The sequence below is a fragment of the Squalius cephalus genome (genome assembly GCF_949319135.1).
Source record: "Squalius cephalus genome assembly, chromosome: 3".
Taxonomy (NCBI): domain Eukaryota; kingdom Metazoa; phylum Chordata; class Actinopteri; order Cypriniformes; family Leuciscidae; genus Squalius; species Squalius cephalus.
This window is the reverse complement of record NC_137124.1, coordinates 31,071,180-31,097,603: the sequence shown is the minus strand read 5'-3', so window position 1 is coordinate 31,097,603 and position 26,424 is coordinate 31,071,180. Positions and strand designations below refer to the sequence as shown.

Here is a 26,424-nt window from a genome sequence, read left to right as displayed (position 1 = left end):
TTAAATGAAATGAAACAGCAAAAAAAATGACTAAATGAAATGAAACGAATGAATAGTGTATTTCAGTGAGACAGGTTCCAGGTTCCTGGTTATTATTACCAGACATTTCAGATAACTGTTGAAATTATATAATGTTTTTACTGTATAAATGTTTGTTTAAACATTTCACTAAGTATGAGATGGATTTGTTGAGTCTTGTTTTAAATAAAATTAGTTTTTTTAATTTTTTTTGGATTTTATGGTACTTTCCACGATTGCATATTGTTGCCATATGGCAACAATTTACCAACGACCCCCCTTTAAACTTTTTTTTAGATTTTTTTTATATATATCTGTTATTTAGCTCATGTTAAGTAATAAAAACATGCAAAACATTTTTTACAATGTCTAATTAATAATGCGTGCAATAGAGGGTTAAAGACCCCCTGTGGTGAAAATCAAGTTTTAATGTTGTTTATATGTCTGTGGTGTTTTTAAGATGCTTTAAGACAAACCATGTGAAAATTCATTGCTGAGTAGCCTATTTTTCTCCTTACAGGGTCATGAAACCCCCCTCTTTCAGCTCAAGTCTAGCTCACAATCTTTTTGAAAAATGCAACTTAAATGGGCGTGGTGGCTGTGACAAGAAGGAAGAGGAGTGGGTGTGGTATGGCAGGAGGGGGAGGGGGGAGGGGGAGGGGGGAGGGGGAGGGGGAGGGGAACTGTCATCGCCAGTGGCCCATGCATAGCGACTGTCACTAAAAATCAGTTGGTAAAACGTGAGGAAATGCTAGATTTGTTTTTTTTTTATAGCTGGCAAAGTTAAAAGGGAGGGAGGGGGAGGGGGAGGGGGGGGGGTTTACTCACCGTCAACAAACAGTTTTACTCACCGTCCGGTTCCAACGCACGACCGCGAACCTTTATCATTGTGACTGCTCGATCCTTAAGCATTAGACGATCTGCAAATCCGTCGTTATGGGCTTTGTTTATAAAACAATCATCGTCGAAATGCAGGGAACAACAGTCTTACACAACTCCGTTTATGCTCAGGAAAACAAACTCCATCCACGGGTTCCTTAACGCTGGGTTCTTTGGGAATCTGTGCAGGGTTGTCTTGCCCTGGCAACCAAAAACACACTTCTTTGGTGACATTGACTTCCCAAAAGCCGGGCAGGGCGCTTTGATGGCGAACTGCTTTCACTCTCTTGCTCTGGTCTACGAGTGCGCGCGCGGCCGCGATCTTACCGGAGAAGTGCCCTTAGGACCCATATAAGGAAATTCCGCCCTATCTTACGTAAGACAGAGCCATACTCGAAAAAAACTTTCCGAAACTTGTGACAAACCGGAAGGAGTATTTTTGGAACAAAAATACTCCTTCAAACGTACAACTTAGTTTTTGAAACTTTGTCCATGTTTAGCATGGGAATCCAACTCTTTACCAGTGTAAAAAACTCAGTATGCATGAAATAGCATTTCACCCCCCCTTTAAAGTCTAATGAAATACCATAGCATAGACTGTAAAAAAAGATGGACGACGCCCCTTCGCTCTCTTCCATTGATGAGAACTGAAGCCGCCACAGTCCCGATATGGCGCTGACATATTGGAACTTGAGTTTCTAAGGATGTTGATTTTCAGAAGGCAGACTGAGATGGCGAACGGGAACATGATTTGTGTAACATTAGCATCACATTATTAGCTGTTTGATAACGTAGTCAAGCAAAAGGCTAATCATATTAATTACCGTTATGTGTCCGACGTTTTAAAGAGCGATACAATTGTGCAGCATTTACTACAGCAACATGAGTAAAGCTGACCGGGTGAATCTCTGAGCTGGTGTGAGTGAGTGAGTGGGGGCGGGGCCAATTTGCATATTCAAAGTTACATTCAAGCTATTTTAAGGCATGAACAAAAATATTTCAAAGGAAAAAAACGTTTAAAGGGGGGGTACAATGGTGTTTCATGTATTCAGAGTTGTTTACAGTGTTAAATAGATGGATTCTCATGCTTAACATGGCCAAAGTTTTAAAAAAATATTTTGGACGAATAACGGAGAATTTCTGTGCCGAAAATCTTACTTCCGGGTTGGTACAAGTTTCGGCTGTTTTTTTTTCGACCGTGGATCTAATGACGTAGACCAGAGTGGAACTCCTTATATGAGCATTTCTCCCGGAAAAGCTCGCCCGCGCACACGTCGACCAGAGGAGAGCGAGACCGCGCACATCAACGCGCTTCAACAGGAAATCATCGGCAGCGCTGCATAGTGTCTCCAAAGTGTGTTTTTGGATGTGAGAGAAAGCTTACCAAAGAACCCAGCGTTAGGAACAGTGGATGCAGAAACGAGTTGTGTAGACTGTTTGTTCCCTGCATTTCGACGATGAATGTTTTATAAACAAAGCCCAGATCGACGGATTCTCTCTATGGCTCTGGCTTCGCCCACACGGCCCGCCTCCAGACGCTCGGGTTTTTCCGGAAAGACTCGGTACAGCCTATCTTTCTTTTTATAAATATAATAAAACTAAAGACTTTTTGGAGATATGAAGGATGCTATACTACTCTATCGGTACTTAAGATTAACATGAGTGAAAATGAGCATTTCACCCCCCCTTTAAATATGTCATTTTGGTGATCAAAAATTAGTTTTAAGGGATACAGTTATTGACTACAGGGAGACTTTAAATCAGATCTACTGAAATACACCACATTTTACCACTAACAAACTCTAGATCACATTTTGCTTCTAACATTCAAACTGACTGGGCAACATTCATTACTGGTATTTGCTCAAAAAACAAACAATACTACAAAAATTGCACAAAAAAATATTTATTGATGTGGTAATCTGACAGTGCATGTTATTAAAGCATATCCACTCTTCACAGAAACACTAGAAGGTGGAATGTGGATGCATGCAACATGCCTTAAAATACTATAGTAAACCAGGAGACACTCCCATACACTGCTGAAGCTCACATTTATAATACAGGTTCAATAGCTGAGCAGTGCCACTGTAAGAAAAGTACATTGCTAAGTGAGCACGATGAGACAAATCTTGCCTTTTTTGCAGTGCTTTGGCAAAACATTGGCATTATATCGATATTACAAGACTTAACACCAATTTTTAGACGTGTGGAAATGAGACAGGTGACTGTGGCCAGCCAACCACCTGCCAATTTCATGTATGATGTAAACTTATTTTATTGCTACAAAACATTATTATTCCAAATCCAGGGCTTCATCACCACGTCATGGATAATTGTTTTAAAAGACAATTTAAGAGAACATAGTTTGAGAAAATATTCTCCCAAAATAGTTCTAATTAGTAAACACACACAGCTCCCAAATAAAGAAATAGAAAAAGGCTCGTACATACTGTAAAAACTGAAAGCGAACTGAAGCTGTTGGAGGCAGTATATAAACATGATAAATGGTACAATACTGCCCTTTCTTCCAAAAAAAAAAAAAAAAAAGTCAATAAGCTTGATTGATGTGAAACTTTTTCACTGGAATAATTCACAGTTTTTGGAAAATCAAATGAGAGGGACTTCGATTGTATGGATGTATATACAAAGACTATAAAAATCTCTAAAGCCCTAGATTCACAAACAGGGCTTAGATTAAGCCAGAATCAGGCCTTAGTTCAATTAGAATATTTAAGTAGCTTTTATAAACGTGCCTTAGAAAAAAAAAAAACATTACTGGTGTGCATCTTAAGACAAAACAATGGCTCTGACATATTTTAAGATATGTCAGTGCAAGTTGCTTTCAGTTGAAACAGCTCAAACATGCATTTTCGTCTGGGACTAGGCTTAAGCCTTGTCAGTGAAACCTGGGATAAAGCTTCTATTCTGTGATGTAACATTTGAAATACATTGTTTAATTCTAGTGACAAAAAGTTCAAAATGTTGTAATGAATTTCAGAACAAACAATAAAAAAGTTAAATCAAAGAGTCTGTTTTGGTTATCAGGCACTGTAGTGGTCACACACCAGGATTTTGGACACAAACACAGCTTTAGTCAGAGTCAGAGTCTGAGTCATCATCTGTGAGGAAGAAGAATATGTTATTCTGGAAGAGAAATGAAGGAGGACAGCCTCTGAATAACAACAGGAAAAAGAAAAAAATAGATGGGGAATTCCAAGTGAAAAAAAAAAAAAAACCTGCACTGTACGTTTAATGCATGAGGATTGCTAATACAGATTGCTTGTAACAAGGGTTAATTCATATATGATACTGAAGGAGTTCAGCCTGCCTAGTCACATAACTAGAATAAACACTACACTGTGGATGATTCTTTATAAAGTTATGAAACCACGTTTGATAAGAAACCACATCACCCTTCCACTTCCTGCGACTGGTCTCACTAATATTCTTGCTGCTTTAGTATGATATGGAAAGATTAGTGCAAGAAATCATTCCTGTGAATGAGACTTCAGCAGAGAAAAGAGAACTTTAGCTAAGAATTTTGGTTACACTTTATTTTAAGGTGTCCTTGTTACAATGTAATTACACATTTAAGTACTGAATAATATTAAGCAACTACATATACTTACTATAGGGTTAGGGTAAGATTAGGATTTGGTAGAGGGTTAGTTGCAGATTATTATGCAGAATGTACTGTTATTACTATGGTAAAGTACATACAACATTTGTAACAAGGACACTGTAAAATAAAGTGTTACCAGAATTATTATATATTTTTTTTAAAGCTGTCTCTTACGCTCACCAAAGCTCCGTTTATAGCATCATCAAAAAATTCTAAAGAAAAATTCAAATAATACGAAAACAGTAATATTGGGAATTATTATTTTAATTTTATTGAAATTAATTATTTTAATTTTAAAATAACTGTATTAATATTTTGTAACAATATAAACATATTTACTGTCACATCCGATCAATTTAATATATCCCTGCTGAATAAAAGTATTAATTTCTAAAAGCATTAAAAATAATCTTACTGACCCCAAATGTTTGAAAGGTAGTATAAATAAGAGCTCTGTATAAATACCTCGTGTGTTTGGTGGTTCATCGCTGGAGTCACCCCCCTTGAGGAAATTGGCCAGTTCATTAAAGATGAAATAAAAGTCCAGGGCGAAGATTATTGTGGCAACAAAGCCAAAGACCTAAGACGTGAAAGAGAAAGACACATGAGACCAGTCTAAACATCACGCAACTGAGTCACATGTAGCAACTATACTCATAGATAAACAGTGCTGTCACTGATGGTGGCGATAAAGAGAATTTGACTGAACTGATGTGAGCCTACCCCAGCAGCCTTTGAGGCTCCATCCGGATATTTGGACACAGATATTATAGAGATGATGAAAAAGATAATGGAGGCGCTGACACAGCGCAGGAAGTCCTTGATGAAACAACAGACATGGAGATTTGGAAAGGAGGACGGAATTTTGGTAGTATAATTTGATCCAGCACAGTCATTTTGTTTGTAGGTCAGTAAACTTACCATGAGGGGCCAGTGAAAGCCCTTAAATCTCTCATTGAACTTTGTAGAATAAGCAAACAGCAGGAAGAGGGCCGCCAAGAACTCAATGAAGGGAGCGGTGACGAAGGCAGCTGCTGTTGAAGCAGCAAAGCACACAAAGCTGATGAACGACAGCACCTGAGGAGACAGGAAACACGAGGATGCATTTTTATTTAACCCTTGTATGGTGTTCGGTTTAATTTTTTATCAAAAGAAAAATGATACGATTAATTACTTTTTCAAACTCAGACTCATTGGCCTTGGCTCATTTTCTGTGAAGAATATATATCAGAACACATTTTCAATGACCACACACTGTACCATAAAATTTTTGATTGTGTTGAATTAAAAACCCAAAAATGCAGCGGGTCCACCAGACCCACGAACACTGGCTGAATAACAAAAATATGAACACCACACTAGGGTTAAATGTTGTTCCTTATTATTTTGTTTATTTGGGACAGGTTGAGAACACTACTTGACCTATAAGACAAAAACATCAGTCTGGGGCCGGTTTCCCGATAACGCTCACTCTTAGCGCGCTAAGAGAGCTCGAAAGATATATCTTACCAAAGGTGTTTATGTTCCTAAGTGTGTTCCCCGAAGTGTCCCTTAGGAAGCTTCTTAACATGCTGCCTCCTACGTTCGACGTTACAAAGGCGCTGTCCCAAGTGAAGGTGCTGAATTAGTTGGCATTGATTGTTTAGGAATCGATTTTCCACTTCACACGCAGGTGCATTACGGCGTTAAAGAAAGACAACACGTTCTATGCAAATTAAACATTCCTCAAATTATTCCAGTAACATTTATTTGAACAGTTTAAGTTATCAGTAAAATATAGACTAGGCTATTAATTAAAATTTAATGATCAAATTGTCAGTAATATGTTCACACTGTTGCTTACGGGTAGCCTAGACGAACTCATTATCCCGTTGTGCCACTTGTGCCACTACATGGGTTTAACGACTTCTAAAAATTATGTAATACACTTTTATATTAATGTAAGGTACTTTACAATCAGAATTGATTGGTTAATGTTTTCAATAAAAAGCAACCTATCTACAATGAACAGAGTGAGAGAGTTAGATACAGAATATGATGGGGAAGCAACATAAAAAAGCGCACCAAGCTTCTCGTCAGAGGAACTTGAAGTTTTGCTGGACTTAAGGGCTTATAAAGCAAAATTCCGCCGCGTTAGCCTGGCAAGCGCAGGTCTAAGAAGGTCCAGCAGCTCCATAATCAGTTGTCTTGGGAAGCAAATTTTTTTTTTAATAGCCACGTCAGGCAAAATGTCAAAAGGGCTTAAGTTTTGCCGAATAAAAAAATTGACATGCGGCCGGTGCCGTCTTTGATTCAATACAAGGACACGTTGGATCGCTGCCATAGTTGGTCGCTTACTGGACACCGCATGCTTACCCATTTATAGATCTTAACCATTTAGAGCCAAATTGTTTGGCAAATTTTAATTATCAAAAGTGATTGCCAATTTAAACGCTTTAATGACATTTCGAAATACCACCATATTAGCTCTGATACCAAATAAAGTCAACTTCATAAATAAGCCTGTATCCATTGCAAATTTTATTTTATTATTGGTCTTATAATGTCCATAACATAAAATCATTGTTGAGCCACAACATTGTCAACATACCATAGTTTGACTTGTACTGCGCTGCGCTGATTTCTAACTGCACAGTGGCGGCGACTAGCATCTTGAGCTCAAACAACGCTAAGAGAGAGCTACGAATGGTCCAGACCAACCTTACGAAAGTCTGACTTACAAAAGATATACTTAGCGTACGAACGTTTCGGGAACCGTGCCATAAGGTTAAGAGAGAGGCTAAGGAATAGGTTAAGAACTACTTAGAGATAAGAACGCTTTGGGAAACCGGGCCCTGATCAATATCTGCCTTAACAGGAAGCTGCTTCTAACACTTTAATCACTGCCTGATTGGCTGTCAATGTTTTTTCTATTTTTTATTTATTATCTTTCATTAGATGGAAAAAATCATTCTGAAAGTGATTCCAATTATATCGTTTCTCTGTGTCATTATCATTATACCGTAGTTCTGGTGTGGACTTTCCTATTCTCAAACAATTAAAACGATTATTAAAAATATATAGTTATTGTCCTTAGTGTAGACGGGCATTTATTGTAAAGCCTACTAAAATAAATTAAAGTATCAACCTCAATCATATAGCCTGAGAAGCCAAATATAAATATATTTTTATAAAACAACAGTTATTTCCAGTCAGAAATCTTGATTATATATAATCATTATAAATACTTTATATATAACAGCAGTGCATGAATTGGATTGAGCATTTTTTTTAAGTTGAAATGTCTGTTTTAGACAGATAATCAACTGCAGCTTCAAAAAACAAGGCCAAAACAAGCCCAATATTATATTATTTATTATCAATAAATGAGCCTGCTACATATTAAACTGAAACCACTCAGAGTTTGAAAAGCAAAAACAGAAGTTATTTTACAAAATACGTGGGTACACTGGCGCTCCCCCGGTGGAACGCTCTGTTGCGATGCAGCTGTGTCCGGCGAGTGCTTCCTCTCGTGGTGACCCTAAGCACCCATCCAAAGCCTGTAGATTTTCGTCTACCTTGGTGGCGAAATCTTACAGAGCGACGGGACAGGCAGCCGCCTCTTTGCATGCCATGGCCATCCTGCAGGTCTACCAGGCCCAGATGCTCAGGGACATGCAAGAGGGCAGGACTGACCCAGGGCTCTTTGATGAGCTGCGTGCCGCCACCGACATCGCTCTCCAAGCGACTAAGGTGACCGCACACTCCCTGGGCCAGGTGATGTCCACAGCCGTGGTCCAGGAAAGACATCTCTGGCTGAACCTGGCTGATATGCGGGAGGCCGAGCAGACTCGTCGCCGCCAAGGGCACCCTCCTGCGGCTCCCGGAAGGCGCCACAGCCCTCTCCGGCCCCGCGCCCCGCTAAACGCCAGGCTAAGCGGCGCCCCTGAGACGGGCTGCTCAGGGTTGGCAACCAGTTTTTCACAGGAGATGGTAGCAGGGCCACTCCTTCCCCCGGAGTGAATCTTTTGTTCTCCTCTCCCCGCTGCTCGTCCAACGACGAGCAGTACCCTAATGTGGTTAAAGAAAGGACTGGTTCCCCCAACCCTGAGCACACAGAGTTCTCGGACGATAGTGCGCGTTGCCCACGGGTCCCGCTACTATCGTCCCCCTCTGTCACAGAGTTCTCGGATGACAGTATGCGCCGGCCACGCCCCTCTCATCCCCCTCTGTCGCCAGACCCCTGGCAGAGCATGCCCCCGTCCCCTGGCCTCCTCTGGCAGGACGCGGCTAATGACCGTGCCCCCGCACCGGGCCGCTATGCCACCCACGACTGGGCTGGTCATTCCGCCTCGCTGCACCACAGGTACGTCTGTGGTTCGAAAGACCCCGCTGGCACAGTTTCTGGGAGCCTGGCTAGAGCTTCCCAGGCTGTCCCGCTGGGTCGCGAGAACTATCAGGCTCGGCTACGCGATTCAGTTCGCGCTGTCTCCTCCCCACTTCAGGGGAGTCCGCTTCACTATGGTCGGTGGCAATGCCCCTGTCATGAGAGCGGAGGCCGCCACCCTACAGGGCTAGCCCTGTCTCCTAGCATCTTTACGAAAGTCGTCGAGGCAGCCCTTGTTCCCCTCCGGGAACACGGGGTTCGCATCCTGAATTATCTCGACGACTGGCTGATCCTAGCTCACTCTCGAGACCAGGTTTGCGAACACAGGGACCTAGTGCTCCGGCACCTAGCTCGTCTAGGCCTTCGGGTCAACTGGGAGAAGAGCAAAGTGAGCCTTCTTGCACAGACCTTGCGCAAGATCAGGGAAGACGAGGAGCAGGTAATTTTGGTTGCCCCGTATTGGCACAACCGGACCTGGTTCCCAGAACTAGTACTCCTCGCGACAGCACCTCCCTGGCCAATCCCTCTGAGGAAGGACCTGCTTTCTCAGGGACGGGGCACCCTATGGCACCCTCGTCCCGATCTTTGGAACCTCCACATGTGGCTCCTGGATGGGACGAGGCAGGTTTGACTACCCTACCACCAGCGGTGGTGGCTACCATCACTTCCGCTAGAGCATCGTCCACGAGACATGCCTATGCGTTGAAGTGGATCTCTTTGTCAACTGGTGTTCTTCTAAACATCAAGAACCCACGAAATGCCCGATCAGTGTCGTGCTTTCCTTCCTGCAAGAAGGGTTGGAGCGAAGGCTGTCTCCCTCCACCCTGAAAGTATATGTTGCCGCCATTGCCACACATCACGATGCAGTTGATGGTAAGTCTCTGGGAAAGCACGACCTGATCATCAGGTTCCTGAGGGGAGCGAGGGGACTGAATCCTCCTCGTCCTCCCCTCGTACCCTCTTGGGACCTCTCAGTGGTTTTAACTGCCCTGCAGAGTGCTCCCTTTGAGCCTCTGCAATCAGTGGAGCTTAAGTTCCTGTCAATTAAGACAGCGCTCCTGGTTGCATTGGCCTCCATCAAGAGGGTAGGGGACCTGCAGGCATTTTCGGTTGACGAAGTGTGCCTGGAATTCGGGCCGGCTAACTCTCACATGATCCTGAGACCCCGGCCTGGATATGTGCCCAAGGTTCCCACCACACCCTTTCGAGACCAGGTGGTGAACCTGCAAGTGCTGCCCTTGGAGGAGGCAGACCCAGCCTTGGCACTGCTCTGTCCAGTACGCACTCTCCGTGCTTACGTAGACAGAACGCAGTGTTTCAGGACCTCAGACCAGCTCTTTGTCTGTTATGGTGGGAAGCTGAAGGGAAAGGCTCTCTCCAAGCAAAGGTTGTCTCACTGGATAGTGGACACCATTGCTTTGGCATACCAGCAGCAAGGTCGACCATGCCCCCTTGGTGTGACGGCCCACTCCACTCAGTGTGTGGCATCCTCTTGGGCTCTAGCGCATGATGCCTCGCTAACAGACATTTGTAGAGCTGCAGGCTGGGCGACACCTAACACATTTGCGAGATTCTAAAATCTCAGAGTGGAGCCAGTTTCTTCTCATGTCGCTTCAACTAGCCGGTACTAGATTCTGCTCAGGTGTCTGAGGACTCCTGTAGGACTCCTTCGTCCGTGCTTGTCTCACGACAGGGAGCTCAGACTTGCGCAGGGCACTGGAAGACAGCTGAGGTGGCGTGATTAGACTGGGGACCCCATTCGTCGTCACTGACGTAACTCGTAGTGACCACGAAAGGGAACGTCTCGGTTACGTATGTAACCCTTGTTCCCTGAGTAGGGAACGGAGATGTTACATCTCCCTGCCACTTCCGCTGTACCGCTGGGTCTCAGTCTCGACTCCTCAGCGAAGAAACATATCTGCATGTTGCCGGCGTACTTCCTTATATACCCACGAGGTGGGGCGGAGTTACGCTATGCAAATTCCGCAGACCCATGGCATTTCATTGCCATTGGCTCGTTTTATATACTCGAAGGTGATAGGCTTTCTAAGTGAAACCCCATTCGTCGTCACTGACGTAACGTCTCCGTTCCCTACTCAGGGAACGAGGGTTACATACGTAACCGAGACGTTACTTGTCAGATTTTCCTAACAAGGATATTTGTAAAATAAGCCCCCCCCCAAAAAAAATGCACAAAAAAAGAAGCCTAAAGTCACGTTTTGTAAGCAGAATTGGCAACTCTGATTACGGCTTATCGGAAAAATAAAAAATGCAGGATGGGGACTTTGAGATGTGGGCGTTGCACTGAAAAATGAAGGCAGATGAACATGAGTTTGGGTTTAAGCAGACTAAATGATTGGAGAAGTCCGGCATACTTCACCAGAGAGAAGTCTGTCGTTTTCAGCAGAAGATCAAGTTATGACATTCTGATTGAAAATGACGAGGTCAAAACAAAAAAACATGGAATCGTTCACAATAAGATTTATAACATGATTTTGGAAAATACTGTACATTTCTATTAAGGAAGAGAAAAGTTGGCACACCACAGCTCCAAAAATAGAATATGTTCTCACCACAGGTAACGTTTCGAGCCTAAAAGCTTTTCGCGCCTGGAGCTTTTAGGGTTCAAATTTTACCTGTGGTGAGAAAATAAATAAATATTTTTCTATTTCTGGAGCTGTGGTGTGCCAGCTTTTCTCTTTCTTTGTGCAAATTTTTGTGGTTGAGCATCCTCATTAAAGGCAGGGTAGGTAGGATTTTTCAAAAAAAAATAAACATTCCAAATTTGTTTAAACTGTCTTTATATACCAATACATAATTAAAATGTAAGTACTCTGAATAAGAGAGTATAAAAATCGAGTGTCTGTAGACCTCTCACGACTGTTGTAAACACAGCTAATTATTTCCATTCACTCCACCCCCTCCCTTCTGAGCTCCTTCCAAAGCCACGCCCCCAAAACACATGAACGCGCCAAACGCTCAGGCTCAGCTGGAAGACACATTTATTTACCTGAGACGAATGGAGAGCAAGGAGCGCAGTGTATGCAGTGACATCATGTCAGAATCACATGTAATAAAATACCTAAATTTATCACTATAAATATAAACAAATAAGATTTATTTTAGTACTCACTATCAAGCTAGCATATCGATACTGGTAAAATTTAAAATATACTTTGTTTGATTAGGTAACAAGCTATATTTATAGGTAACGAGCTATATTTATAAGGCAAAGCTAAAAACAGGTTGCATTGATACATGTTTTTCCATTACCATCAGTTACACTGTGATGAAGGTGAATTTCGTGTAAGATTCATAACATATACGGTGTTTTGCGAGTTTCCATGATGAAAACATTGTTGACTCTAATGAGGACTACACTCCGGAGACAAGTACCGCTTCGTCGGTTCGAGGATAGGTCCGGGGTCGAGGGCGAAGCAGAGGAGGTCGTTCAAGAGTGCGGGCAACCAGGGTCCGAGGAAGTAGTTTTTGACTTGTTTGCCTTCGCTGACTGAATATGCAGGTGCTTTGAATTTTGAATGCTCTTTCTCTGCCATAATTTTACTCTTCGTAGGTTCCGCGCCTCTCTTGCACTCCTCAAATCAAACGGGTGCGCGCGCATATGGGCAGATCTAGCAACAGGGGTGGTAGCCATGGTTGCGAGAGTGAGTGACAGTCGCCCAAACCAATCAATTGTTTCGTCCCGAATGGAAATAATGAGCTGTGTTTATTGCAGATTAAAAGGTCTACAGTCACTCGATTTTTATACTCTCTTTTTCAGAGCACTTACATTTTAATTATGTATTGGTATATAAAGACAGTTTAAACAAATTTGAAAAAAAGTTTTTTATAAAAATCCTACCTACCCTACCTTTAAGGGTTTTTTTTTTGTTTTGTTTTTTTGCCTTTTGGATGTGCACACTTTGTGCTGAATGTTTGTAAAAATAAATTTCCATCAAATTTTTATTTCATGAAAACCTTATTATTTATTTTATTATTTTATCATCCAACTCTTATGGAACTAGGCTACTTGGCATTGGCGAAGAACAAATATAGGCCTAACAACTGGCTACATTTTTGTCTGAACTAAATAACACAATATTAGCCTAATTATTTGTTTAGCACAGCAAACTATTTTGTCCCACTTTATATTAAGTGGCTTTAAGTCTACTATGTACTTACATTGATAAATAAGTACAATGTACTTATTGTGTTCATGTTGTATTGTAAAACACTTTTGCTGCTATTGAGGTGTGCAAAGCTTAGGGACAGGTGTGGTAGTATGGGTCGGTTTAAGGGTGGGTTAATGTTTAAGGGAAGATTCAACAGTGTAATTACAAATGTAATTATACATAAACTAAAGTTTTTTAAACATGTACAAAGTAAAAACATGTAGGCCTATGTACAATAAGTCCATTGTATCAAATTATTAATTTCAATGTAAGTACATAGTAGGCCTACTTAAAGCCACTTAAAGTGGGACCAAATATTTTGCATACAATATCAAGGAGGTTTGGTGACCTCAATAAAAAATCCACTATGCTACTAGCCTTGACAAAATGAACAAGGATGAACTCTCCAGATGAACAAGGAACGTTTGAAAGCGTTTGACCTACTGTATCAAAACAGCTAATTTGCTCATTCTCATTTTCTTCATTCATTCAATAAAGAAACAGAAACTTTTCAGAACAAACATATTAAAAGACAATTAGGCCTGAATAATAATCAGCGAAAAACAGATCGATAAGAAAAAGAAACTCAAATAAATCAGAAGAATAAATGCCAAGATTTAAGTCGCAGAAAGCACTTCTATGTGCATCCAGCTGAAAAAAACAAACAAACAAACAAACAGACAATAACATTTAACAGATAATTCCACAAAACAATGCAATTATGACTTACATACTAGCTATCATGGGTGGATAACAAATAAAGGTCGAAAAGCGTACCACTTCACCGAGCAGCAGTAGTCCTTTTCGGGAGGAGATAAATTCTTTACTCGGGAGAAGAGAATGAATTACGGTCTGTCGTGACCGGTTACTATCCGACGCCTCGATGTCCCCCATCACGCTGACGAAACTCTTTTGTTACCGAATAAAGTTCACAGTAGTGATGCGTCCCACTATCCGCTATGAGACAGCTACACTTCGCAAATCGGCATAACTTTCCACGGAGTGGAAACGGAAATAATGACTGCGGAAACGAAGCACACAAAAGAGCAGCATCTGCATTCCCGAAATCTGGAGACCGTTAATAAGTGAACAGAGAATGTGGGCGAAACATCTCTCACATCACAGGAGTCTCCAAGTAGCAACTGCAAAGATATTATGTGCAACAACTGCACATTTCTGACTGAACAGTTAACCCGGCCTTATCCTCTGTTTGGGGTCTGAATCTGACAGACTTCAAGCCCCGTTAAGGCTAGTAAAAACATGGAAGGTATTTGACTTTGGCTAACATGTTCCTACTTTATTTCGACCCTCTGATAACGCTAAATTGTAATGTAGACATGCATTTTCTATAAAGCTGATTTGAAACAATATGTATTGTGAAAAGCGCTATACAAATAAATGTGTTTAAATAACAAACAAAATAAATAACAGCTAACAAAGTTTCCTGAATGTTTTTAGAGGTCTTTAATGAAAAATGTATTTGAGGTAGCCTGATAAGTCATAACCACTGAATGTAATTAACCTATTTTGTGAACATACCAACATTCTTAAAATATATAGGCTAATGTATGTTTAATAACGTATGTATGTTTTTATATTGAACATGGTTTGAAGAGATTGTTCTTGCTGGGATCAACCCCAAATTTGCATAATAATTCTGGATAACAACAAATTTTTACTTGTGGAATAAGGAAATTAAATCAGTCAGGGTTAATGTTTTAAGACAGTAACAACAAGATCCTCAATTTGATTCACATGGACAAATGTATTTTGACTGGTGATAATTTGTGCATAGGTTTCCCTTAGGTTTAACATGTATGCATTATTCATGAAAGAAGTGAATACATTATTACTATACAAGTATTTTACAATCTTATTTTGTTAAAAATGGTCCGTTCACAAAATGAGAGAGCTGGTCCTGCAGAGCTTTAACCTCCCCCTTTCTGGGCCTCTGTGGTGGTTCTTGACTTGTTGAATGTGATTTTTTTGAGAAGGAGATAGCCATCCAAAGACAAAAAGGCTGCAGCCACAAAGCCCACAATCTGTCAACCAAAAGACACTGAATAGTGAGAAACTTGTTGTGTCATAATGTCTGGGTCATTCACAATGATATTCACAAGGATGGAATACGTTTGAAAACGTCTGATAGATTTAATAAGGCCTGCATAATCATTGAAAATATAAAGAGAGTGTTCCAGGAAGAGAGGATGTGTGAATTCTCACCCCTCCGCTCAGTGTGCCCTTCACTGTGTACGTAGAAACTGCTACCAGGCTAAGAATACACATCAGTGTAGCTGCAAAGAATGAGTTGAACACATCCTGTGGAGCAAAAGTGCATTAACAATAATTGTGTTTGCAATAACAACTGCAGTTGCAGGTATATTCGCATTGATTCAATCAAGTGCATAGATGTATGCTCTTACAATAAGGGGCCAGAAGAAGAAAGTGAACATCTTGTTGAGTTTCAGTAGGTAGAGCAGAAGAAATCCAAATGTGATGAAAAACTCCATGCATGTTGCTGCAATGTAGGGGGGCCTAGAAGCCACTGCATAGCACACAAATGCCACAAAAACACACACCTGCCAAGACAATATTACTCAAGGGTTGTTCGAGGAATTTCAACAAGACATTTAGTAAGATGGTTTTAGAATATAGATGTTGCGTTATTGGAATGTAATGTGATTTTGTGAATAATATTTTTCAACATTCTTTGAATTTACATTGTGTCAAATCATCTGTCCGAACCTTGTTGTTGTTGTTTTTAAAGCAGGTTTACATTGTTTCCTTTTCTAACAATGTTGTATTCAAAGTATCAAGTCTGTGCCTTGTACTATTTAAACAAGTCAGTGATTGTCTGAGCATTTGTCCTTACCAAAAAGTATTTTAAAAATTGTGCAGAAAACTACCATGTTAAATTTTCACAAATGTCTCACCATTTCTGCTATTTTCAGTAGACCTTTTGTGGACTTCAAAAAGGCCAAATCAACTTCCATTGCGGCATTAATATGATCTTTGTTCGTATGTTTTATGTCGATGAGTTGCTCTCATAACACAGTTTGACAGACTTAAAATATTACTTCCTGATTGAATGCTTCCTCTTAGTATCAGGAAATGACTAATTACACATCTTTTTTTTAAATGCACTCAACAGTTTTTCATCAGTAAAAACGGATTCTCTGCATTTAGACTTGTTCAGATCTTATCAGATCTTTCTGTCAGGTGATAATATTCCTGGATGCATTGAAAATTATGTATAGTGAATGCTAAAAGTGATAAACATTCTTATGTATGTATGTATGTATGTATATTACAGCTGGTCTATGATCTAGACTCCAGCCCTCAAGTGTCCTTCGCATATAGCAGCCCTTAATTGGTCCTGCAGTTTCTCTCAGGTGTGGTCCCAATTATTATTTTTTTAAATACATGTAATGTCACTATCTTTGATCAAATAAAAAATATAAATGTATGCATTTTTTTCAGATATTTTTTTTTATATTTAATATTTATTTTACTTATTAAAAAATCATTAAAAAAAATCATTCCAGTAAGTTCAGACAGCCAAAACCTAAATATTTGGGAACTTTGGTGACATGATGGTATAAAAATAGCAAAAAAGCAAAAATATCAATAGCCACTATAGATGCTGTACTCACTGGCTGCATATAGGCTGAAATCTATAAACCATTGTTGTAACAAACTTAACTGTGTCCATGTTTAGTTAAAATTGTAGAATTATTTAACAACCATTTGTGTTGGGTGAGACTATACAAAGATGCCAAAATATACTTACAGACAAATATGACCATGCTATAAGGAAAAGGCAAAGTAGGAGATAGAGTAATCCTTTATTTCTAACAAAAAAAAACATCAAATTTCAAACTCAAAAAAGTACAAAACAGGTAAGAATAAACAATAAACCTAATAATAACTCAATAAAAGTAAATGGTAACAAACAGGTAAAGAATAAACTATGTACAACATGTTTTGTTTGGAAGCATCTACAAATCTTGCAGTAGGACTTTGATCTGACTTTGAAGTAAGTGTGTGTGTGTGTGTGTGTGTGTGTGTGTGGGGGGGGGGGGGGGGGGGGGGGGCTGATTGGCACATTAAATAAAATGCTCAGTTATTGGCTCATTCAATTCGCTGTTTCTGTATGTGTGAGTGACTGTTTTTATTTGACAAAATAAAAATAAAAAACTGCTCTGTTATAGGCTCATTCAATGGCTTTCAATGCAATGCTTTTGTGGATGTGTGTGTGTGTATGAGAGAGTGTGATTGTTTGCCACATTGAGAATGTTGTATAGGCTCACCCCTTCATTTATGTGTATGTATGATCTGCATTGTGGTGTATTTATTGATTTTTATTGGCCAAATAAAATTTTTTGCTCTGAATTATAGTATTTCCTATTTATGTCCTATGGGTGCCCACTATTTTGTCCATGAAGAACCAATTAAGGAGGTTTTAAAGTAGCCAAGTCTTGTACCGCTCAAGGGTTAGACATCATTGTGATTCTGGCTGATATCTATATAGCCTACTTGGTGACATATATTCATGTGAATCAAAATACAAGTCAACTTATTGTTTCACTCTTTTATCTGTAGGCTGTAGGCAAGTAAAGTGTATAATATTATTATTTTTAATAATAATAATAATGGCTTATGTTGTAATAATAACATAATTTTTGTGACGATTTAAAAATTGAGACTTTTATTTTGACATGTTTTGGTTGCTCATTAATGTTGCAAGTAACACTGAAAGTTTGCGCATCATCACACTTGCTTATTTGTTTATGTAACTACTAAACGTCGATTAAACTAGCGAGATGATTGTTAACTCGTTCAAAACGTTTTGCCGTGTTGTCTTACCTTTGTGTTCACGCAAATATCTGTCGACAAATGTACTTGTCCGACAAACACCTGCAATGGGAAAGCATTTCATCGGACATCCGCGCAACAGCAGCACGTCTCTCAGAGACAGTAAGTCCTGCGCCAACTTCCGTTCTACGCAATAAAACGGCGACCACAACTCTCATTCTTATCTGTTTTTGTAACATTTATAGTTCTGTTCATATTTTATTCAAATCTTCACTAACCTAGCTACATTATGCACAAGCAGCTTTGCATTAACAGTGCTGACATGAGCTTAAGCTTGTTGCCTTGTACATCCTCGATCCTTTGACTGATGCCATAGAGATCTAACGCTGAATCCGAGAAGAGATTTATTATGTTGTCTCTTTCTCAAGGAAAACTGGTTAGAAACGGCGAGGAGAGGAAATCAGTGGTGAGTTACGACTGATGAATAAAGTTAGATACGGCCGAGAAAACAGTGAACATAATATCGTTAAAGATGTTGTTTTGAAAATTGCATCCTTTTTTGTTCAGATTTGGATAGAGGGAAATATTGCAAGTGGAAAGACAACATGTTTGGAGTACTTCAGCAAAACCAGTGACGTTGAGGTAATACAGTAAATGTATAACATTTCTCACAGTACCTGTAATCTCTCTCCCTCTATTCTTGTTATTCATTTATTTCATAGACAACTAAAAATGTGTCTTGTGTTTCAGGTGCTGACAGAGCCTGTGTCTAAATGGAGAAATGTCCAGGGGTGCAATCCATTGGTAAGGATCCAGTAGCACTTTACTGTGGATTTAATGAGCTTTGTCGTTCTCCCTATCTTTACACAGCTGAGTTAAGCCTGCACAAAGTTCTGTGTAAAGATGCAATGCAGCATAAAAGCCAGACTAAATTATGCCTGCTCTAACCCACCTAAGCCCCTTCTATACCAATATGCAGTTACAATTGTTGTGTAAATGCATTTATGCCACCTCTGAGCAGTCTGTGTAAAGACACTTCAGAGACACTTCTGTGCCACCTTTGCACTGTAAATTTGGCACATTTGTAGGATATACTTTATTGTATTAAGGCATCTTTACACAGGGAAGTTAAAGCTGCTCTGTGCCTGCTCAAAATTCTGTGGAAAGATGCTATGCCGTATAAAAGCCAAACTTAATTATGCCTGCTCTGACCCACCTCAGCCCCTAGTATCAAATCATACAGTTATAATTGATGTGTAAATGCATTTATGACACCTATGAACGGCATTAAACAGTCACTTCAACGACACTTCAGAAGTGCCCCTGTGCCAGCTCTGCAGTGTAAATTTGTTATTATTAAAGACGTAATTATCTTAATGCATTTTTACACAGATGAGTTAAGGCTGCTCTGTGCCTGCTTAAAATTGTGCTGCCACATAAAAGCTAGACAAAATTATGCCTGCTCTGACCCACCTCAGATGCTTTAAAGTTATATAGATAACATTCCTGTGTAAATGCTTTTATGCCACCTTTGAGCAGCATTAAAACAGTCTGTGTAAAGACACTTAAATGCATCTTCAGAAGCTGTACTATTAAACTTTTGCAGTGCAAATATGGCATTATAAATGTTTTCTATTCTGTCACAGGGATTGATGTACCAGGACCCAACCAGATGGGGGCTCACCCTTCAGACATATGTGCAACTCACAATGCTGGATCGCCACGTCAAACCAATGGCATGTATAAGTCCTCTCTCACATCCCTACAGTCAGTTTTGTTCAGTTGCTGTACATGTATCTGTTTCTGTTCTGCAATACAGAAATGAGTCACCGCCCTCTGCGTGAATAGAGGAAATGGAATGCTAATCATTTATGACCTGTTGTTTTTCTTTCTATCATCACAGTCACTGCCAATCAGAATGCTGGAAAGATCTATTTACAGCGCTAAGTACATTTTTGTGGAAAATCTTTTTAAAAGGTAGATTTGATCAGGAATCTGAAATAACTTTTATATGACAACTATTTATTATTCAATGTGTAGCTGTTAACGTTAAATAAAACTGTTTGTTTTTAAAACGGATTGTTTGGTTTGGTTGACAGTGGAAAGATGCCTGAGGTGGACTTTGCTGTTTTAAGTGAATGGTTTGAGTGGATCATAAAGAACATTGCTATTCCTGTGGACCTTATTGGTATGGCAAATATTTCTGTATTGCACTGCATGTTGCTTGTTAGATGTGGATAAATTATTCTTTTTTTAATTCTTGTTGTGTAATGTTTCTAATACATGTGTGTTCACATATGTTTTTACTCAGTTTACCTGCAGACTTCTCCACAGACCTGCTACGAGAGACTAAAGCAGAGGTGCAGAGAGGAAGAAAAGGTTATTCCCTTGGTGAGCTGTTGTTTAGCTGTAATTCAACTATTGTGTGCATGCAAAAAAGAAATCTGAAACAAAAACCAAAGTTGAGTCTCTACTCCTACTGGCAATGGATGACTTCACGTTACATGTTATCAGAAGGATAGATTACAAATATTACACATTTTATCATTTATTTTGAGAGATACTTTCACTGATTTGCACACTTTAGGAATACCTAGAATCCATCCATAACCTGTATGAAGACTGGCTGATTCATCAGAAGTCATTTGAAGTTCCTGCTCCAGTTCTTGTGAGTTTCTGTCAATATTTGTTGGTTAAAAACTGCATCAATTGGTAAGTATTATGACATACTGTATAATCACCTGTTGACGAGCTGAGATCATGAATAATGTTCCATGCAATATGTATTGAAGTGATTTTTTTTCTTTCACATTGGTGGGCAGGTAATCCCAGCAGATCATGATCTTAAGAAGATGCTGCATAAGTATGAGGAGAACAGAGAGAAGATACTAATGGCGCATTGCTCTTGAGTAAAGGATCTCAGAGAATGATGGTTTTATCAGTTTACAAATTTCCTCTGCTCTCTCAAGAGATAGATGAAGCAGGCACTTTGTGCAAACATTCCTACTGCAATAGAAGTTGATCTAGTAAATCATAGTATGATTTGTAAATTAACTTATATAAGTGTTTTATTTGAATGCTGCCTTTTATGTTTATTTATGTGTATTTGCATTTGTAGTCCTTGTAAACTTGGTTTAAGCATTTAACAGTATTTAAAGTAATTTAATTGTTTAGTTTTATAGAATCATTCCATATTATCTGAAACTACTGCTTTTGTTACAGGGCAATTTGAGGGCATGTAAATGTATTCTGTGATTTGGCCCTACATTTTACATTTACATCATCATACTCGGGTGTAATGAAAGATCCCTTTCTTTTATTTTCATGTTCATTCTGCCACTTCCAGATACCATCACTAAACAAGTACAGATCCTGATGGTAAATGTATGTTACTTAAGGTGTTACTGAGACCAATGTATTTTAAACTGCACAAGACTTTGTTTTAAATAAACTACATGAAAAAGTATTTGAAAATATTGATTTTATTACATTTCAAATCTAGTCACATAATTGTATGGCATGCTCCACTGTAGCCTCAGTAGTACTATAAGATTAATACAAAGAATGTATGACCTTATTACTTTCAATAATAGGCAGTATAAGATTCACCAGAACACCATATTGTTTACATTTATATTAACCTACATGAATCCAACGTTAAACAGTCCTGCAGAACAAGTGTTCTTCCATTAAGACAAGTAGGTGCACATTTAGCTGTTTCTCTACATTTAGTAAGGCACAGTACCTAATAAATCAAGCTCTAAGAATCATTTTGACCCAAGCAAGCTCCCAGGCAACATTTCATGGTGGGGCCAATGTAGGCGTGATATGGGCTTGAGGTACTGTATGGGTTTGTCTATGGGTTCCTATTCTGTCCTATCTGAATTAGCACCAGTATAGGTTAATTCAGGTAGGGCCAACATGGAACCCATGGACAAACAAACCATGAAATGTTAGCTGGGTTCATGAAAATTATAGCAGCAAGAAACCTTCCTTCACTTTAAAAAGCTATGATAACATTCTTCCTGTTACCTTCAGAAATTGTAAGATACCGAAGCTAATCTGAAATCATGGCTTTATTAACAAGAAACTCGGTATCAATAAAAATGCTTCATACATCATTACTAGCACAAAGGTATTATTTTAGTCACTGCACTGCCACACAGTAGCATACTTTAAAATCTCTGGCATGGATGAGGAAAAACCTTGAATACTTTGTGTCTAAACCATCACGTATGTTTGGTCTAGCTCGTCTTCTGGTTGTTGAGATATGGGACTCTTGTGTGCGCTTGCACCCTCATTGGCAGTCTGACTGTGGTCAGTTGGTGGTCCAAACACTGTTGTACATTCGTTCAGTGCGCTAGGGATGTAGATTGACTGAGGAGGCTCTTTAATAGTGCTGTCCTGTGCAAGAACGCCATCAGATCCAGCACAGCTCCCGCAACCTGCAATGTTGCAGACAGGCTCCTGGGATGGGCTGCACAAGATGGGCAGGCTCATGCCATCTGGGGATTTTGTGGGTGGGGTTGTGATGACGTCATTATGTCCACTAGATGGCTGGGCCTGTGCGGTCTCCTCTATGGGGTATTTAAGGGGTTCATCAGCACTGAGGTCCTTCACATGCATTTTCCCCATTCGCTCAGTGAGCTCAAGCAAGCAGTCTTCTGTTGAGCCTTCACGGTTGCGTCCTTGCAGCAGTGTCCCGACTTGAAGCACCAATTTGTCATCTAAGGCTTGGGCTTCTACAAGTGGGTTTGGGATGTGTAGCTTTCTATGACCTGGGGTGGTCTCATTGTGTATGGCTATAGACTGGGGTCCACTCATGTCAGTACTGACCTCGTGGAACAGGCCTGCATTGTGGCCCCTGCATCCAGCCTTCTCCTGGACCTTGAGAGGCTGCATCATTCTTTGAGACTTTTGGAAAATAGGCTTTTGTCGGATGGCCAGGTCTGGGTAGTTCTCCCGCATCTCCAAGATAGACTTATCATCAGTCATGAATGAGCTGGATGGTCTTTCTACATCAGATATAGTACTGTCTTGAGACTTGTTGACTTCCTGATTATGAGGTTCATGACTTTTAAGTGACTCTTGTTGCTGTTGTTCCCCTGGGTTTACAAGTGAGCCGCCTTCAACATCCCCATCATCCTTAAAAACATCCTCATTTAGATTACAGATGTCATTGATAGGTTCCGAAACTTCTTCCCCAGCACTGAAGGTCAAAGGAGAAGCTCTCGTTCGGAGGATGTCCAGACATTCTACATGTGATCTCTGGTTCATGAGTTCGAGAAGATACTCGCACTCTAACCTGGCAAGGAAAAGGTCGAATCCCATGCTCTTGGCCTTTTCAGGATCAAAATGATCAGACAGTCTATACTCAGTGTCTGTTTCCACACAGTATCCGATAATCTGAAGAATACTCCTGGCAAAAGGCAATACTGGCTTGATGTAATAGACAAAGTTTCCTGTAAATTTCTGAGAGAACAGGGAAAAATAGTCCCAATTAATGATATAGGAATGTATAGAATTTATGACATGTTTTAGGTCTCTTTTCACTTCTTAAATAATTAAACCTTGTGTCCTGACTTTGTGATAAATGTATTAAACTCATGTTCTTTTGAGATTTAGAGTGTGTACCAGTCTAAGAAATTTGGGATTTGCAATTTCACTGAATTTATTCTTTATTTTTATACCCAGGGTCTTTGAGACCCTAAATAGAAGTAAATAATACAGGACTGTTGAGATATGTTATCAATTGGAAATGATATAGGCCTATAGAAAGATATAATAATATAATGCTATACAATGATACATTTTCTGCTATAAAAGTTATGCTAAAACCATTTAAATCAGGTGTATTCATTGGTTTAGGCTGGTCTAGCAGGTCTGCCAGTCAACAGACCAGCCTGGGAGACCAACTAAGACCAGCAAAACCATCTTTATCCCCTCTAAAATCAGACAGACCAGGTTAGGAAATTATTTAAGAACAGCAAACCACCGCCTGAGACTGGTTTAAGCTCTTTTATAATCAACTCTCAGAATATTGGCAACAATTGGCATAATCCCCATGGTTTCACAGACAAGGCTTAGCCTAAGCCTCGTCCCAGACTAACATGCATGTTTGAGCTGTTTTAACTGAAATCAACTTTCCTGTCCTGACCTAAGGAAAAGTATAGCCTACCCCAAACCCTTCTAAAACCTAAAAACAGACTGACAAGGCTATAGGAGACCAGAGAAGAACAGCAAACCTGGCTGCCATCAGCTGGAAGAGTAGAGAGAACAGACCTAACTTATCGATAAAACTTTTATTTACCTTTAATGTTTTAATCTCTTTCTTCCACGGAAACAAAAACAGGTTGACACAGAACATCTCCAGTAACTCGGCGGCTTTTCTAAAGTCGTGGACGTGTCTCTGGCAGTCCCTGTATTGTGCGTACTTGTATAGAGTCTCGTAGAAGTCCAGCAGCGTGTTGAATCTCTTCCGCGGCTCTTCCTCCGGCAACAGCAGCACGCGCCTGGCTTCATCTGTCACCTGTGTCTCTGAACACACTTTCACATCGCCTTCACAACTAACTTTGTCGTAGTGCTGTAAATACTTAACGAACACGTCTTTCCGCGAAACCGGCGTTTGATCGTCGACGCTGTTGGTCATGTTTGTTACAGAAAGTAATCAAGTTGTCTCCCGATGAGGAAGCGAAAGTAGTATGCAAATAAGGAGTGATGATGATGATGATGCATGCAGGTATCGGCAACGACGCAAATACGGAAGAACCATAACCTATATTTTCTGATTCTAATTTAATCACAGTCCAGGATACTTTAATAAAAGGCATGAATGTCTATAATGTCCATGACCAATAAGCGAAACGGTCCCGTATCGCAGGCATAAGCGATGTAATAGCGATCTCATGTTCATCTCAGCCTTAACAGACACGTAGGCTAATACGTCTGCCTATATAATTTAAACGTAAACTCAATTATACCAGCTGCATTTGTCTATGTTTTGACTGAAAAACGGCTGATGATACCTACATGTCACGATTATTGTTATTCTTCCTTCGAATGTGGGAAACATTACTGACATCTAGTGCAGAAAATAAGTAATTCTCATGACTTTTGTGTAAGAATGGCCAGAAGACGGCGATGTAATCATACAGTTGACGCTTATTCAAGTCAAAAACACTTTTTAGTAGGCCTACGTCACAAAGGAAAATACCTTGGGTATCTGGGGAAAATTCAGCTTCAAATGGAAAACGTTTTAAGCAGCCTACTTGTGTAAAAACACTCTTGGTGCAGGAATGTTTTCAGTACAATATAGTAAGTACCATGGTATTACCATCTGATGATGGCCACAGTACTTTTTTGTAAGCTCAGCGTGCAATAAAGGAAATTCCATGTGGAGATACAGGTCTATGAGTTATGGGACTCAGTGAGCAAGAAATTCTTCTCTAGAAGCCTAACTGCACGAGGAGAGATAATAAATAAATAATATAATTGATATTATATTGTGATTATATTATATTATATTATATTATATAAGATATAGTTGAAAATAAATTGTAAATATATTTGACTACTGTTTTTACTGTATTTTGATCAAATAAATGGAGCCTTTCAAAAACATTTAAAAATCTATATCGACCCCAAACTTTCGAATAATAAATTAATTTGTTTGGAATATGAACAACATTAATATACAGTTGCAATCAAAATTACAGAACTCCCTTGACCTGCAAGCCATTTTGTTGCTGAGAACAAAATTTTATGAAAACAATTCAACAAAGGCATCAGTTATAGAAAGTTTATTAATACACATTTGAGTGATTCTGAGAATGTAAAGTTGATGAAAAAAAAAAAAAAAGAATCAAATTGACTTTCAAAATTGTTCAACCCCCAAAAGTCACATTTTGTGCAGAATCTTTTATTATTTATAACCTCCAATAAACGCAGCCTGTAAGTCACATGATCTCTACTGCAATCTCGGCCAATTAGCTTGAAAAAGCTTCCAGATCACTAATAATCTTGCTTTCTTCAAATTACACCAACTATTTTCAATGAGATGTAATTTTGAAGACTGTACAGGCCACTCAAAAACATTATACGACTGATCCCTGAACCAAGCTTAAGTAGATCTGGAGGGATACTTATAGGGTGGCTGTCCTGCAGGAAAGTCCATTGATCATCAATCTTCAGTCTCTGCACCGTAAGCATCACCATATTTGCTAAAATGGCTGATACTTCAAAAAAAAAAAAAAAATGTATGATGTCCTTCATACAGCTCTTTTGACTTGACCTATTTGCTACTCATCTTTAGCACGCACGGGCTAAATGTATGTACTGTATGTGTAACAGCACATGCTAATACAGTTTTGTTAAAGAGTTTCCAAAGGCTTCATTTTGTTTTAACACAATTTTGAACCATACCACACAAATGAGTGACTTAAAAACAGCAGCATTGGGTTGAATAATTATGACCTTGCTGTATTACAAAAAATAAATCATACAACTCAAAAGCATTACATTATATATTGACATTATCACTTTTAATTTGC

The 26,424-nt window shown here is 39.5% G+C and overlaps 4 protein-coding genes across 5 annotated transcripts; 1 reads left to right on the top strand and 3 right to left on the bottom strand.

The window, feature by feature from the left end:
- Positions 1-2,789: 2,789 nt before the first annotated feature.
- Positions 2,790-14,311, bottom strand: cmtm3 (CKLF-like MARVEL transmembrane domain containing 3). Its single transcript, XM_079865162.1, has 5 exons — positions 13,838-14,311; positions 5,444-5,599; positions 5,246-5,341; positions 4,988-5,102; positions 2,790-4,019 (listed from the first exon to the last, which is right to left on the bottom strand). Exons 1-5 carry the CDS (start codon positions 13,952-13,954, stop codon positions 3,991-3,993), a joined length of 513 nt encoding a protein of 170 aa, XP_079721288.1. The 5' UTR covers positions 13,955-14,311; the 3' UTR covers positions 2,790-3,990.
- A 192-nt stretch (positions 14,312-14,503) lies between these two features.
- On the bottom strand, positions 14,504-18,004 carry cklf (chemokine like factor). 2 transcript variants are annotated; one of them, XM_079865164.1, is made up of 5 exons: positions 17,927-18,004; positions 16,851-16,867; positions 15,484-15,605; positions 15,284-15,379; positions 14,517-15,102 (listed from the first exon to the last, which is right to left on the bottom strand). In XM_079865164.1, exons 2-5 carry the CDS (start codon positions 16,864-16,866, stop codon positions 14,989-14,991), a joined length of 348 nt encoding a protein of 115 aa, XP_079721290.1. In that variant the 5' UTR covers position 16,867; positions 17,927-18,004; the 3' UTR covers positions 14,517-14,988. The 2 variants fall into 2 exon arrangements, with proteins under 2 accessions (XP_079721289.1, XP_079721290.1); XM_079865163.1 differs by lacking the exons at positions 16,851-16,867; positions 17,927-18,004 and adding an exon at positions 15,994-16,167 and having other exon boundaries at positions 14,504-15,102; positions 15,484-15,639.
- tk2 (thymidine kinase 2) lies at positions 17,779-21,333 on the top strand. Its single transcript, XM_079865161.1, has 10 exons — positions 17,779-18,037; positions 18,304-18,341; positions 18,443-18,517; positions 18,626-18,679; positions 19,522-19,611; positions 19,779-19,852; positions 19,975-20,063; positions 20,187-20,266; positions 20,463-20,543; positions 20,698-21,333. Exons 1-10 carry the CDS (start codon positions 17,884-17,886, stop codon positions 20,782-20,784), a joined length of 822 nt encoding a protein of 273 aa, XP_079721287.1. The 5' UTR covers positions 17,779-17,883; the 3' UTR covers positions 20,785-21,333.
- A 494-nt stretch (positions 21,334-21,827) lies between these two features.
- LOC307154927 (uncharacterized protein) lies at positions 21,828-24,939 on the bottom strand. The gene is made up of 2 exons (XM_079865160.1): positions 24,186-24,939; positions 21,828-23,347 (listed from the first exon to the last, which is right to left on the bottom strand). The coding sequence occupies exons 1-2, from the start codon at positions 24,522-24,524 to the stop codon at positions 22,097-22,099; spliced, it is 1,590 nt and encodes a 529-aa protein (XP_079721286.1). The 5' UTR covers positions 24,525-24,939; the 3' UTR covers positions 21,828-22,096.
- Between the last annotated feature and the right edge of the window lie 1,485 nt (positions 24,940-26,424).